At 37.7% G+C, this 17426-nt stretch overlaps 1 protein-coding gene across 1 annotated transcript in view; it reads right to left on the reverse strand.

Moving 5' to 3' along the window:
• Positions 1–5649: 5649 nt before the first annotated feature.
• Positions 5650–17426, reverse strand: part of LOC117292705 (fibrillin-2-like) — a 60356-nt gene continuing 48579 nt past the window's right edge. Inside the window, exons 72-82 of the mRNA XM_033774845.1 lie at positions 16842–16955; positions 16066–16425; positions 15375–15503; positions 14764–14877; positions 13477–13596; positions 12988–13101; positions 11796–11915; positions 10788–10901; positions 10338–10451; positions 9090–9203; positions 5650–7978 (exon numbers count right to left, since the gene is read on the reverse strand). Of these exons, the coding sequence (XP_033630736.1) occupies positions 7803–7978; positions 9090–9203; positions 10338–10451; positions 10788–10901; positions 11796–11915; positions 12988–13101; positions 13477–13596; positions 14764–14877; positions 15375–15503; positions 16066–16425; positions 16842–16955 (1589 nt within the window). The 3' untranslated portion in view covers positions 5650–7802. The remainder of the gene's footprint in view (positions 7979–9089; positions 9204–10337; positions 10452–10787; positions 10902–11795; positions 11916–12987; positions 13102–13476; positions 13597–14763; positions 14878–15374; positions 15504–16065; positions 16426–16841; positions 16956–17426) is intronic.

Raw genomic sequence — 17426 nt, forward strand, 5'->3', positions numbered from 1 at the left:
AGCCCAACTGTAGTTGGGATCGGGACCATTCCGAACTAAAAGTTAAGAGTCAGTTCAGGTAAATAATTGACCTAGTTGCTCACGGTCAAAGAATGAATTTTTTTTATACTTTGTGGGTGGAAGGGCGGGTGCAAGTAAACAAAATTGCATTTTCAATTCTATATATAGCCTGTTGCCATGAAAAATGCCTTTTTAAGGGTCTTTTCACATAATATCGACATACGTGTCCATGGTAAAAAAAAAGGAATCTTTTTCTTATACTTTGTGGATGGTAGGGACTTGGGGTCCAAATAAACAGCATTTACATTTCAAATCATAATATAACACGTTGCCATGGTAACAGTTCATTTGTGTTTAGGCCACTTTAGGCCGATTTTGGGGTCTGAAAAACTCCACCCCACCAAAAAACAAAAATATTTCATAAAACCTTTTACGTCACTACAAAGTATCATCCTTGGCTTTACTTTAGACAAAAAAATATTGCTATAAATTTTACCCTTGTGCTATTTTTAGAACGTGCATTAGAATATGTTTTTTTGAACTTGCAAAATCAACATTTTTACCATATTTTTTGCCCTCAAAATTTCATTTTTTCAGGGGTCTCAGAATATTTTCCTTTCGGGTTTGATCAGGGCAAAAATTTGTCTTTTTATTTCTGGTAAGAAAAACTTGGGCAAGTATATCCTGATGTTAACAGTACTGTCTCCAAAATAGACTTCTTTCCCCAAACAGAACAATTCATTTTGAATTGTTTTTTCTTCATATTGAATTTATAACATTAAAAAGTAAAAATTCTATCAATCTTGCAGCTTTTCCTAAGCACTCTATAGGCTTAGTGGATTACCCAACATTGATCAGGAACTGTTGATGACCTTAATTTTAGAATTTGCCCGGCCCAGCCCCAATCATATTTCTTGACATTGCATAAAACAATGTTTTGTGAATAGCGCCTCTTTTTTTGAAAGTGTTCCCTTTCGGTTGTTATTGGTATTTTCATGTCTTCTGGGTAGAAACACTGTGTTTATTGTATCTTGTTGTGACTGATCATGCCTTAAGTATAGTAATTTTTCCAAAAACAATGCATGCTTGTTAAAAATCTAGCACTGTTTCCATGCCCTTTGAGTAATGAATACAAAGTTTTTATTAAACATAATTGTATCCAACCAAACCATAACCAATGCTTTGCCACTGAGAGTTCTTGATTTGGCTACTTTACCTATTGTACAGGTATGATTCCCATTGCAAGTAGAGTACGATGAGCATTCTTTACAAGTTGTCTTTAATACAGGGCCTACTCTCCTTGGTCCCTGCCTGCTACCAAATGTAAAACTTTTCATAGAGATAGAGATCATAAACAATGTAGTTTCTGTGCTTGAGGCAGATGGTTTTGAGCATCCAATCATGTCCAACACAAATGTGGGAAATTAAAAAGCCCGCTTAAAAGTGTTGGAAAAGTTTGCCAAGGTGTTATTAAAAACAATGATACTAACGATTTGCAAGATGAGCGTAAGAGATCATTTAAAAGGAACACGTTGCCTGGGATCGGTCAAGTTGGTATTTGAAATGCGTTTGTAACCGCTTGTTATAAAATGCATGGTTAGAAATATGTTTTTGAGTGATACTTGTGTGGATCATTATATTCTACTTTTAAAATATCTTTCTAATCATATGCATTTTGTAATAAACGTTTACAAACGCTTTTCAAAGACCAACTCAACCGATCCAAGGCAACGTGTTCCTTTAATGGAACAACATTGAAAAAAGTTGTAAATACTTGCACCTGCTCAACATAAATAAGTAAGATGCATTTGCAGTGACAAAAGTTTATTCAGGCTAGTTTGATTATTTTTTCCATTCACGATCTTACTAGTTCATAAGTACTATATATGTCTCTGAGAACGATCAACAAAAAACATTGTCAAACATTACCTGCTGAATTGTTTATCACGTTAAATAAACCAACTCTTTTATTGTTTGCAACAGTACAATTGAAAGGAACCCCACCATGGATGGGGGAACTGCTTACAGAAGGCCAAAGCAGGTGAATGGCCATTTAGCTACTTTGGACACAGTACTTGCTCACTTTTAGAGCCTCTTTGTTCTGATGGGGATGAAAATGTTTAGTTTGGTAGCGGGCAGGGGACCAAGAAGACTGTTATAAGGCCATGTATAGACAAGAATAGTAAAGAATGCTCATCGCACTACTTCTCTTCTTGCAATGTGAATCATACCTGTACAACTAGGTTAAGTAGTCATGACAAAACAAGAACTCTCAGTGGCAAAGCATGGTTATAAACTTTTTATATGTTACTTAAAGAGCATGGAAACAGTGCCATATTTTTTTAACAAGCATGCTCGTTTTTTATCAATTCAAACTAAGGGATAACTTCAAAATGCATTTTTATTGTTTTTGGAAAAATTACCATGTTTGAGGCAGAAGTGTCACAACAGGATACAATAAACGAAAGTGTTTCTCCCCAGCAGACATGCAAACCATAATGATAGCCCAATCACAACCAAAAGGGAAATATTCTGAGAACCAATGAACAATTAAGACAATACAAACTTTCTGTATGTGCAAGGGGAATTAAAAAATGTGACTTTCAAAAAATAGGCGCTGTTCACAAAACTTTTTTTTTTTTATGCAATGTCAAGAAATATGATTGGGCCGAGTCGGGGCGGGGCAAATTCTAAGATTTAGGTCATCAACAAGTCCTGATCAATGTTTGGTAATGCACTAAGCCTACAGAGTGCTTATGAAAAGCTGCCAGATTGATGGAATTATTTCTAACTTCTTCATGTTATAAATTCAAAATGAAGCAAGTATTTCAAAATGCATTTCTCTATGTTTTCGGGGAAAAGGGTTTGTTACATCAGGATAAAATTGCCCAAGTTTTTCTTACCAGAAAGGTCAAAACCGAAAGGAATATATTCTGAGACCCCTGAAAAAATGAAATTTTGAGGGCAAAAAATGTGGTAAAAAGGTTGATTTTGCAAGTTCAAAAAAACATATTCTAATGCACGTTCTAAAAATAGCACAAGGGTAAAATTTATAGCAATATTTTTTTGTCTCAAGTAAAGCCAAGGATGATACTTTGTAGTGATGTAAAGGGTTTTATGAAATATTTTTGTTTTTTGGTGGGGTGGAGTTGTAAATATTAACTAAAAAAATAAGTTTTTCAGACCCCAAAATCGGCCTAAAGTGGCCTCAACACAAATGAACTGTTACCATGGCAACGTGTTATATTATGATTTGAAATGTAAATGCTGTTTATTTGGACCCCAAGTCCCTACCATCCACAAAGTATAAGAAAAATATTCCTTTTTTTTTACCATTGACACGTATGTCGATATTTATGTGAAAAGACCCTTAAAAAGGCATTGTTCACGTTTTTTGGAAAAAAGTCTAGTTTTGAGGCAGTACTGTCACAACAGGATACAATTGCCCAAGTTTTTGACACCAGATATGGAAAGACCAATGTTGGCCCTAATCACAGCCGAAAGGAAAATTTTCTGAGACCCCTGGCAAGTTGACATTTTGGGGTCCAAAAATAGGGTAAAAATGTCGATTTTGCAAGTTCTAAAAACATACTGTAATGCATGATGCAAAAATAGCACAAGGGTGATATTTAAAGCAATCATTTTTTTTCTCAAGGAAGGCCAAGGATGATACTTTGTAGTGATATAAAAGGTTTTGGTGGGGTGGAGTTGTAAATATGAGCTAAAAACCAGTTTTTTCAGACCCCAAAATCGGCCTAAAATGGCCAAAAAACAAAATGAGCCGTAACCATGGCAACGGGCTTTATATAGAATTGAAAATGCAATTTTGTTTACTTGCACCCCAAGGCCCTTCCACCCACAAAGTATAAAAAAAAATTCATTCTTTGACCGTGAGCAACTATGTCAATTATTTACCTGAACTGACTCTTAACTTTTAGTTCGGAATGGTCCCGATACCAACTACAGTTGGGCTGGAGCCCCATTGGATGCTTTGTGCACAGTATACGGGCCATGGTGAACCCGTGATATGGTTATATTCCTGTACCCATTGCTTGTGCACAGTATATGGGAACACAGACCGTTACATTTTCGTGCTGTGGACCCGGGATATGGCAATATTCCTATGCCCATTGCTTTGTGCACAGTATACGGGCCATGGTGAACCCGTGATATAGCTATATTCCTGTACCCATTGCTTGTGCACAGTATATGGGAACACAGACCGTTACATTTTCGTGCTGTGGACCCGGGATATGGCAATATTCCTATGCCCATTGCTTTGTGCACAGTATACGGGCCATGGTGAACCCGTGATATAGCTATATTCCTGTACCCATTGCTTGTGCACAGTATATGGGAACACAGACCGTTACATTTTCGTGCCGTGGACCCGGGATATGGCAATATTCCTATGCCCATTGCTTGTGCACGGTATATGAATTTACTTGCTGTGAGGACCCATGATCTAGTTTTTTACTGGTGTTTTTGAACTCTTACCTTTGATTTAAGCGACTCTATTATAGAGACTTGTACAGTAACTTTATTGTTATTGTGGAATTGAACTTGGTTGCTGGTTTTACATGTAAATAATAATAATCCCCCTTTTTCGGCTGTACATAAAATATAAAGTGTATGTTTTTCTGTCATTAAATTCTTTTTTTATTTATAAATTTGTTACTATCACGGAACATTTTTTTCCACAGGTCCCTCACACCTATTTTTAATATCATCCTACATTTGATCTTGCTATTCTTTAATTGACCATTGTTATAGTTGTATCATGATGCAACTTGCTCTCTAAATCCTACCCTTTCATGTTTCCCTGCATTGTTATCGAACAATGCATTTACCACTTTTATGGTCCAGTAACCCTTCTTTTCATACTTCAAATCTTTTGTCCTCACCACTTTATTCCTAGCCACCATTTGTTTATAAAGATAGAAACTTTGATTGGCTAAAATTTTCCCGCTTTTCTTTCTGGATCCTTCCCTTAATCCATTTCCCCACTTTGTTTTCTATAAATGGATATGTATTTGTTTGACCTTGTTTTATGCCTCTGAAAAAGGTCCGGTTTGGATCGAAAGCTAAGGCTATCTACCCAACTCATTATAAAATATAGCAAGACGGACACTTTTTAAATTATCTCTCTTTTTTTTTTTTTATAGCAAGCAACATAGGAAACAAAACACCCAGGCCAATAGGATAACTTTTGTATATTTGGTTTGCGGTAACACCATGTGTGTATCTACTTGCCAGGTAGGGTTGTTCTTAGGGAACTGTCTTGCTTTTTTCTACTGCCGTGGAGTAGATAATCAGAGGTTCTGGAGACTTCTCAGTTCTGAAAAGAACTGTCCTGCTTTTTAACTATTACCAGGACGGATGGTATAGAAATTAGACTGGACTACTACTTTAGCTTATAGGATCGTAATTAACTGTACTGCCGCGGAGTCAGTTCTGAAAATAACTTTTTTTATTGTATGTCCTAGGTGTCATTTTCATTATTGTCTTGCTCAGTATTGTTTGATTGTATTGTTGACCCAATGACTGAATACCGACAAAATAATATAAAACAAATATTAATAAGAACAATTAAAACAAAAACAGACGCAAACCATTGACACTTGATGAAACTCAAAAACTTTTTACAAATACATGTAACATTTTATTAAAATTCACAATTATCTTTTAATAAAAAAACATTCACAAGTTATCAAAAGTAAATATTTTTAGCATCAGTGCATCCGGTTTTTTTATTTCAATACTTGCTTGAGCTGTTCTAAGTCCATTCCCGTGCAAAAAAAACCTGTTACTGTTAATATTATGTAGTGGGGTTCAACCCAAGATCAAACACAGTTTTGTGATGCACTATTTTGCAGAAGTTAGATAGAGTTATTTAGTCTTTAAAATTAAAGTTGTGTAAAAAGGCGTTTAAGTTGATCTTTTTCATAGGGAAATTAGAAGCATCAATATCATTACATATCAACAACAAATGGACCTACACATTCCAAAGCCGAAATTCGCATAATGTCAAATGCAAATAATGCCTTATTTTTAAATAAATATCGACAGACTTCAGGTTTGAGATAATATGTTGAAAATGACTTCATGCTTAAGGATGTTAACATAACTTGCTCTTGACAACATGCTAGAAGAGTATGAAATACAAGACACCTGTAAATACCCCCACTTTCACGAGATTGACTGGTGGTCATAAAACATACCAGACTCAGTGAAGTTAACTCCATTTGTTTCACTTTTTTTCAAACTTATAAGATTGAACACAAAATATTGATTGAATCAAACACAGAGTGTAATTATGCCTTTTTATCAAGGACAACAGAAGTATAAACTACATAATACTAAAAAATAATAAAATACATGTACATTTGCTTTTTTAAAGTAAAGATGTCATAAGAATGTTTTTAACATAGATTTCCATACATACTAAATTCATTACTATTTATATAATCAGGTAGATAATGTTCATACATAATGCTAAAAATCAGGCCCAGTTTGAAATAGCTGTTTTAAAAGAAGAAAGTATTTGCCAAATGTTTTATCATAACAGCATAATATTTAGCAAGGGACGAGCCACAAACAATAACAATATTTTGTATGGCAACCTGTTTCTGCTAAGTACTATGTTTATGCAATAAGCAATTTGTTCTTCTTTATCAAGTTGGGTCCAGGTATAGACGATGTGACCTTTGTTTACATTCAAACCGCCATATGTTGACAATAGACTGTACACGTCATGTTTCACCGTGCAAAAAAGATGCGTAGACATGGTAAGATTGCGTGTACTTTCTAGCTGGCTGCCAAAACACAAAGGTTTTGCCCGGCGGTATGCGCGTGAATCATGTTATGGTTTTTGAGTGACGTCAGAGGTCACATCGTCTATAAAAAAACGAAATACACTGTTGAACTCAATACGGATGGTGCAACATTAAGTAGTTAACATTTACACAACAGAATAATTATTAGATTGTCACTCTGAACAAAAACTCCATAATAATAAAAACAACAACTATTACAACTGTAGACAGTGTGATTAAAAAAATATACCTGCCACTTTATTATTAACATAAATAGCAGGAATATTGTATCTGTCAAATACGATTATTTCATAAGCGGCAATATGGATATAAAAATATTGATGATAAGATACAAAATATATATAAAAATGGTAGACTATTATTACCAACTTAATTGGCATATACATGATAAACCTTTGCACACTGAGTACTGTTCCTCTCTATACTGTCTTTACAACAATATACAGTCATTGCTTTCAAGCAATCCCTATATGGCCCTGTTCGAGTGAAATGATGTCCTCGAATACAAAATCATTTCCAAGTAATGTGAGCTGCTCTTTTCGGATTGTGAAAATCTCAAAGTCAACTGATGAACGTTGTTGTTAAACACACTCTGTATAAATGGCATGTAAAACTTGAAGTTTGTGACTTGTATATACAAAAACACTGCATCTCACACTTGCCTTTGTTGAAAATAAAGTGAAGTTGTGTATTTCTGACTTCAGTGAAGCAAATTTATCAATCATGGCTTTCTAAACAAAGATAAAAAACTACTATCTCATATGTAAATGAAAATGGCAGTTGATCAAATAAAAAAACCATAACGATGTTCTCGAAATAGTATATTTTGAGATGCACCATTTTACCAATAGGGTCTTACAGGTATGTTAACTTAATGGAATGGTGTGAAAGATGCACAAGTGCAGTGTATATAGTCCTGAATGATGCACACATGTTGACTCTATAGCATTCTAGTGGTTTCTACGGTCATGCTTTTCCCCATTTAGGCTCTAGTTGACTGCTACTTCTTCCCCAAACACAGCAAAGGAGGATGAGGAACACAATTATAAGGAATCCAAGCGACGCCATGATAGCAATCCACATTGGATCCAGAATCAAAGGGCTGGCGAGAGGCTTGTTGGTCGTACCCGCAGTGGATGGTGCTGTTAGGAAATATATGAAAAATGATAATACTGTTAGTGTATAATATGTGATTGTTTTTTAACGGTAACGTTTTTTCATTATCAAGTGATTCATGACTCACAGCGTGACGAAATAACTCAGCAGGCTATAACTCAGGACTCAGACTAAGACTGATGATACCTCGTACTGTAGGACACAGCAATAAGATACTCGACTCATACTCAAACTAACTCAGCAGGCTATAACTCAGGACTCAGACTAAGACTGATGATACCTCATACTGTAGGACACAGCAATAAGATACTCGACTCATACTCAAACTAACTCAGTAGGCTATAACTCAGGACTCAGACTAAGACTGATGATACCTCATACTGTAGGACACAGCAATAAGATACTCGACTCATACTCAAACTAACTCAGCAGGCTATAACTCAGGACTCAGACTAAGAGTGATGATACCTCGTACTGTAGGACACAGCAATAAGATACTCGACTCATACTCAAACTAACTCAGTAGGCTATAACTCAGGACTCAGACTAAGACTGATGATACCTCGTACTGTAGGACACAGCAATAAGATACACCACTCATACTCAAACTAACTCAGTAGGCTATTACTCAGGACTCAGACTAAGACTGATGATACCTCATACTGTAGGACACAGCAATAAGATACTCGACTCATACTCAAACTAACTCAGCAGGCTATAACTCAGGACTCAGACTAAGAGTGATGATACCTCGTACTGTAGGACACAGCAATAAGATACTCGACTCATACTCAAACTAACTCAGTAGGCTATAACTCAGGACTCAGACTAAGACTGATGATACCTCATACTGTAGGACACAGCAATAAGATACTTGACTCATACTCAAACTAACTCAGTAGGCTATAACTCAGGACTCAGACTAAGATTGATGATACCTCGTACTGTAGGACACAGCAATAAGATACTCGACTCATACTCAAACTAACTCAGCAGGCTATAACTCAGGACTCAGTCTACATGTATACAATGAGATCTCATAGTTGGACTTTAACAATGAAACTCCAGATTCAAACTTGGACACAACAATGAAACTTTTTTGTGAAAAAAATTACAAATGAATGAAAATAATCTTACCAATGTCACAGTTTTTACCCGAGAAGCCATTTTGGCAAATACATCTGTACTGATTCTGCTGGTTCAAGCATAGTGCTGAGTTCATGCACGGTTTACCAGCGCATTCATCAATATCTGTAATTGGAAAACAAAAATAATAACTCATTCAAATAAAATGAATATGACGCTATGGCAATTCATCAAAGGCTTAAGGATGCAACGTCATATTAGCTAAATATAAACACAACTCCTAACTGTCACCCATAAATCTAATGATATGACAGACCTATCAAGACTAGTTTTTTTAGGAGAGATCGCCCAACTCACATGGCCGGACAGCCACTTCAAAAGAGGGCTACATTTAACTGATTTAGGCTATCAACCCAAATCAACTGCCACCAGGAGCACATTGCCACCTACTCCTGGGGCTGAAACAGGGTTAGCCCCTTCACAGACCATAAGAATGTAGGCTTGGGTATCATCCATTAGGAGCCTGGCTGGAAGAGCAGAATGCACTAGGAGAGGCCTACCGCCACAAGGGACATGCTGCCACCTACATGTACTCCTTGGGATGAAACAGGGTTACCCCCTTCAGTCCTTAAGGATGTAGGCATGGGTATCATCCACTACTGGAGCCTGGCTGGAAGAGCAGAATGCACTAGGAGAGGCCTACTGCCACAAGGGACATGCTGCCACCTACATGTACTCCTTGGGATGAAACAGGGTTACCCCCTTCAGTCCTTAAGGATGTAGGCATGGGTATCATCCACTACTGGAGCCTGGCTGGAAGAGCAGAATGCACTAGGAGAGGCCTACTGCCACAAGGGACATACTGCCACCTACATGTACATGTACTCCTGGGGATGAAACAGGGTTACCCCCTTCACAGTCCATAAGGATGTAGGCATGGGTATCATCCACTACTGGAGCCTGGCTGGAAGAGCAGAATGCACTAGGAGAGGCCTACTGCCACAAGGGACATGCTGCCACCTATGTGTACTCCTGGGGATGAAACAGGGTTACCCCCTTCACAGTCCATAAGGATGTAGGCATGGGTATCATCCACTATAGGAACCTGGCTGATAGAGCAGAATGCACTACCTTCCCAACTTTTTACAAAGCAATTATGGTTCAGTGCCTTGCTCATCCAAGGGCACAAGTGTCATGGCCGGGATTGAACCCGCACTGCTACTGACAACAAAAGAGCTTGGGTCTGGTGAACTAGACTGCTCGGCCACACCATGCCATGTAATAAAACAAAAACCTCACCTCTGTGACAAAAAGTTCCCTCCCATCCTGGGAAACAGTCACATCGGAAAGACGTTGCTCCAGTCTCAGCACAAATACCAGACATGCAAGGATTGTCAGCACAAGTTGTTACAACTGAAAATAAAATCAAACAATACAACTATTTAATAGATGTTAAATTTGCATCAGGGATAAAGAATATTAATTTTGTTTTTTACCCATATACACCGATGTGTGTTAGCACTGTATACCCAGTACTTACCCGAGTTCTGTGAAAATATATCACAGGCATATTACTCGGGTGGGATTTGACCCCACAACCTTTGCCATTCTAGAGCATTTTTATCATGTGAAAAGAACCTGAGTATTTGACGCAACTTTACACCTGTTTCCTTGTCTGTTATTGTTAATTTAACGACTGGCGTACACAACACACAGTCTCAATTAATTTTATTTATTGATAACACTTACAAGCTCCACAGTTGACTCCAGTAAACCCTGGCTGACATGAGCATCGATACAGACCTCCACCGGCTTCACTACACACTGCTTGATTCAGGCATGGATTACTATGACAACCAGTTTCTGTCAATCAAACATTTACATCAATAAGTATATTGGTTATACCAGTGGACTAGAATACACGGGAATATTAACTTGGTCTCAAGGCCCGGTCACACAGGCCCCGATAAAGAGAACGATAAAAATGCAAGCCCTTGATTGGTTGAAATGCTCCACGCAGAATACGCCCACGCTCATTCAACCAATCGAGGGCGTGCTTTTTTTATCGTTATCGTTTTCGTTATCATTATCGGGGCCTGTGTGACCGGGCCTTTAGTGTTCCAAAAGTGTGCCCTTGTATTTATTGGTCTTGGAAGATGTATAGGTAGCCAGGGTGTCAGAATACATACAGTTTAGTTGAAGACTCTGGCTTTAATTCACACAACAAGGATTAATTTTATCACTCACAGATAAAATACATTATTCAGTGGACACCCACAACCGTTGTGGTGCCACCTTGGCTAGTTTTGTCGTGTCTGATGGGCTTGACAAACCCTGTCCAGTTGGTCTTTGTGTGACGTTGCACATTTTCCCCAGGGCTTTTCTGGGGTACCTTGTTGCAAATGGGCAAGGCACCCTTCTTCAACCAATAATGTGCAGTTAAGTTAAAAAACAGCGCCGTCGCGCTGCATTTGTGCGGGAACCTCACTTTGGTTTAGCTACCAATCAAGTCAACACCAAAGCTGATACCAATAAGTCAACTCAATGTGTAGAGTAAGAGTAACTATAAATATAAATATGAATAGTAAACTTGCGGGTACAACCATGGGTAAAATCTCTTTTGAAGGAGTGGTGGCTCTGAAAAGAGCCAGTTTGGTCTCGACGTTTTTGAACAGTATACTCTACTCGTCTTCAGGAGACTTTTCAATGTGTACTGTTGTGTCCTCAGAGAATAAGAAAAACATTATAGAAACTTACGTGTTTCACAGAATGCCCCGGTGAAACCAGTCAGGCAGGTACACTCAAATGTAGTCACATCACGAGTAACGCACACTCCGCCATTTTGACACGGAGTAAAACTGCAAGGATCTGGAGGTGCTGTAGAAGGACCATGAAACAAAAGAATACTTTAATATAAGGGGATATTAATAAGAGAATATTAATTAGGGAATATTAATAAGAGAATATTAATAAGGGAATATTAATAAGAGAATATTAATAAGGGAATATTAATTAGGGAATATTAATAAGAGAATATTAATAAGGGAATATTAATAAGAGAATATTAATAAGGGAATATTAATAAGGGAATATTAATAAGGGAATATTAATAAGAGACAATTAATAAGGGAATATTAATTAGGGAATATTAATAAGAGAATATTAATAAGGGAATATTAATAAGAGAATATTAATAAGGGAATATTAATTAGGGAATATTAATAAGAGAATATTAATAAGGGAATATTAATAAGGGAATATTAATAAGGGAATATTAATAAGAGAATATTAATAAGGGAATATTAATTAGGGAATATTAATAAGAGAATATTAATAAGGGAATATTAATAAGAGAATATTAATAAGGGAATATTAATTAGGGAATATTAATAAGAGAATATTAATAAGGGAATATTAATAAGGGAATATTAATAAGGGAATATTAATAAGAGAATATTAATAAGGGAATATTAATTAGGGAATATTAATAAGAGAATATTAATAAGGGAATATTAATAAGAGAATATTAATAAGGGAATATTAATAAGAGAATATTAATTAGGGAATATTAATTAGGGAATATTAATAAGAGAATATTAATAAGACCGATTGTTGTATCACCAAAATTCGCTTCACATTCGCATTTGCAGAAAGTATATGAAGCGGGCTTTATTTAGTCTTTGTACACGTCCCAGTCATCATTAAAGATTTAACTTGCAAAATGGTTCACCGTGATGCAAACAATGGGCAACTTATGAATTCTTATTTCTTGACAGGTGAAGTTCATAGTCATAGACCTCAAACCAATGTTTGTACATGTTGTATGAGAGAGATTGGCTGTTGCCAGCTTGGCTTGTACAACCTTGTGGGTTGCCGAGTTCCCTTGACGGGAAGATCATCTCAACAAACAAACAAACAAACAAACAAACATGATACATGACAAACTTACGGATTTCACAGTTGTCTCCCGCGAATTGACTCTGACAGAAGCAGAGGTATCGGTCGACTCCTCCGATGCATAAACCTCCATTTAGACATGGTTGACTGGCACACTCATCGATATCTGTTGTCAAAAACAAACAGTCACATAGCAATCACAGAGCTTAGCCTTACTTCCTTTACTAATACCCCATCACACCAAACGTGTTGGCTCAAATCTATTCCTTTATAGCACCATGTAATGGTTACAAGTGCTGTGGCACAATGCTGCCAATCAAACCAGGAACAACCCATTCTCTTTTCGAAATGCACTGGTTTTTTTTTTACGTGCGTTACACTATGTTTTTAGGTCCCATCCGAAGGACCCAACAATAATGGTTAAGTCTTTTGCTTAAGGACACAAGACTGGGACTCGAACCCACACTCTGCTGATCAGAAACACCAGAGCTTGAGTTTGGTGTTCTTATCCGCTTTTGATATCATTACATTGATGATTTACCTGTTTGGCAGAATGAGCCTGTGTAGCCAGGGAGACATTGACAGAAAAATTGGCCTCCTACATTACTGCATGTACCTCCATTACTGCATGGGTTGCTCAGTAGACAAGGATCAACAGACACTGAAAGAAAAAAGGACACAGTTTGACTAAAACAACGACTGACAAGAACATTGCTTCAAATGATTGTATGCTAGGAATCTGGCATTGCCTTTGGTCGGGGCGAGTTGGTCTATAAAAAGCATTTTAAACCAATTGTTATGAAATGCATATGGTTCGAAAAATGTTTCAAAAGTAGAATATAATTCTACACAAAAAGGCCTGGAAATTGCATTTTCCTTCTACGATTATGAATTCCACAAATCAAGAAGTTGTGATTCAGTAACATAACGCCAATACTTATTCTAGCCATTGTGAAATCAGTAGCTTGGTAGGATTCAAATCCACAACCTTCTGATTGCTAGTACTGCAGTCTAACCACTGGACCACGGTTAGCTTGGTAGGTTTCAAACCCACAACCTTCTGATTGCAAGTCCTGCAGTCTAACCACTGGACCACGGTTAGCTTGGTAGGATTCAAACCCACAACCTTCTGATTGCAAGTCCTGCAGTCTAACCACTGGACCACGGTTAGCTTGGTAGGATTCGAACCCACAACCTTGAGTCTGCAAGTCCTGCAGTCTTACCACTGGACCACGATTAGCTTGGTAGGATTAAAACCAACAGCCAGCCTTGCAAGTGCATGACCAGCAGTCTTACCTCTGGACAAGGGTTGGGTCGTCTGAGAATAAACGGATTAACATGCCTATGCTCTACCAATTGAGCTATCTAGCCTTACATGTATCTTGGCGGCCTCCCCATTTTGTCAATACCTTTGTTCAGGGGTGCTAGTCAGAACCATACAACTGTTAACCACCATTGGGGAGGTAGTGCTTTCTACTTCGGACTGATGATACCCAAGCCTTCATCCGTTTGGACTGTAAAAGGGGTAACCCTGTTTCAGCCCTAGGTGGCAACAGCCTCTGGAAGCGAATAATTGTAGCCCACACCTTGAAGTGGCCTTCAGGCCTGGTGTGTCTGGCGACTTGCATACAAAAGAATTATTTAAAAAAAAACAGGGATCACACCCAAATTTACCTGAGAAGTGGCAGCAAGCCAAGGGATCGATCATCTTGGGGATGCAGTTTTTTATTTCGAAATTTCAAAAAGTTAACCACAACTATCTTTTTGTTATACATAATAAAAGTTTGAGCTGTGTCAAAAGTCAAAAGGAGAATCAAAGTATAGTTACCTGTTTGACAGAACTGTCCCCGGTAACCGAGCAAGCAGGTGCATGTATAAGCCGTCCCGCTAGCAACACAAACACCTCCATTCTCACACTGATGAAACAGACACTGATCGGTACCTACATGTCAAAATACAAACCATGAATAATATTGACATCACATGCACAAAAGTGACCAATCAACGCCAGCCTTTTGTTTCCTGGTTGGTACACTGCATGTGTTTCATTGTTGATTTTTCAATGGTATTTTTGTATATATGATAAAGCAATATATAAAAACTAAATACTATTATTATTATTATATATTCCCCCTTCTGGTTATAGCCTTTTTTATGGACCATTTTTATTTTATTTTAATCTCGCCTTTTACAACTATTTTTCTCAAAGAATTTTGGAGTTTACTGTTTGTCATTGTGCATTGTTATTCTAAGTACTGTACTGTCCTATATGTGAACTATACACTACGCAACAGCACTAGAGTGGAATAAGTATTCGCCATCTGATTGCCGATCCCGCCGGTGTAAGGAGTGGACCCCCGGCTGGGACATCAATACATAACGACACAATCACAGTTGTGGGGAGTTAAAACAATTGAAGTATGCACATGTCTTTAGTACCTGGTTCTATCAATTGCTCACAAAATGATCCATGCCAACCAAAGGAGCAGTAACACTTATACTCTGTGGGTTGATTTTCAGATGCAACACATGTAGATCCGTGAAGACAGGGTTCACCACGACATCCAACTGAAATCACAAACAATAAGAATAATAATAGTGGCTTCTTATAAAGCGCCCATGTCTGTCACTCAGTGATGCTTAATACACCTCAACCTTTAGTATATTTTCCTGCAATGTATTGTGGAGCTATGTTTTTTTAAGTATGAGACCTACATGTATTCCTTTACATAGCACCATGTAATTGTTTACAAGGTGCCGTACTGCAATATGTTGCCAATCAAACCAGGAACACCGGGGCAAACCCCTTCTGTTTTCGATAAGTGCACCGGGTTCTTTTACATGCATTAAAAACACACCAATGGCTTTACGTCCTATCCGAAGGATGAAGCAATAATGGTTAAGTATCTTATTTTAAGGACACAGGTGAAATCACAAACAAGAAAAATTCATGGTAGGGTTTTGGGGTAACACCTTGTCGTGAAATCTCTCTTATGAACTGTGGGGATTCTAAAAATGAGATGGTGGTGTAAGAGCTTGATCGATCAGTGTGATCTGATCGTCTAAATAACACTTCTTAACCACACCTTGAAGTCGATTTGAATGTAAAGGTTTGAAAGCTGAAAGTTACCTGACAGGGCGTTATCAATAACCTCCACGAGAAATCCACGGAATGCACGCCGAATATCGGACGTAAACCGAACCCACATCTTGTTGGTGCTGGATACAAAGTTTGCTGGGATGAAATTCCCGGACACTCTTAAGATAACGGATTGTTCATCGTCGGGATTAAGACCATCACCGGCTTCAAACCAATCAAAGTCTTCCTCCGTGTAGAAGTCACGGAATATGAGTCTCATCGTTCGGCCGGCAGGGATTGTGATCAGCCACTGGCAGAGTCGACGGTTATCATATTTATCGGGGTAGTTGGGCGACTGAAGTTCGGCTGTACCTCCGGGTTCTAAGGTTATATCTCGTACACAAGTGTTCACTGGTAAAGTTAAGAATGAAAATGATAATGATAATAGTGATTATATATGTAATGCACCAATTCTGTCATAAAATGTCACTGTGGTCAAGTGGTTAGACTGCAGGACTTGCAATCACAAGGTTGTGGGTTCGAATCCTATCAAGCTAACCTTGGTCCAGTGATTAGACTGCCGGACTTACAATTACAAAGTTGTGGGTTCAAATCCTACCAGGCTAACTACTGAGTCACAATGACTATAAGTGTTATCATCTACATAGTTACTGAATCACAACCAATTGTTTTGTGCAATTCATATGAGAGATATTGGATGTTTCCAGCTTGGTGTTTGTTTCCCCTTGTTTGGGAGTTTGTCGAGTTCTCTTCTAAAAGAAAAAATGTAGTTTTGAGTGGAGCAGTTTGAAGTTACTTATACCGACCTGCTTCACAGCGTAGTCCCCAGAATCCTTCTAGACAATCACACAGGAAACCTCCAACTTGAGACATACATGATCCGCCATTGATGCATGGATTACTATCGCAGGAATCAGTCACTGTAACACAATCATCAAGAAAATTGAATTAATATCTATTCATAAATACCTCAGACAGTTTCGCTATTCCTATTGGTAGAGAGTGCGTCACGTGGGGGTATTTAAACAGTTGATAATGACCAGCTGGAGCTGTTTATAACCGGTTGTTTACAGATACATTTAGATGCATACTACTACGCACACAAATGCATATCCGAAAACTGTCTCAGTAATAAAAATACAATACATGTACAGCATGAACAGAGCTCAAGGATGTCCGGAAAACGGATAAGTTTTACAGAGTTTCATACTTTATTACGCCTTTTAACCAAAAAGGCATTTATGAAAGGGTTAAATTCCCTTATTTCAATTCAAGTCAACATTTATTTCATACACCTCTTCTCAAGGTATAACATATACAACATATTACAAAGATAAGCGAAAGAATAAGCACAGATAATGGAGGGAAAATAGTTAATCTACATTGTATGT

Source organism: Asterias rubens, chromosome 7 (assembly GCF_902459465.1).
Source record: "Asterias rubens chromosome 7, eAstRub1.3, whole genome shotgun sequence".
NCBI lineage: Eukaryota > Metazoa > Echinodermata > Asteroidea > Forcipulatida > Asteriidae > Asterias > Asterias rubens.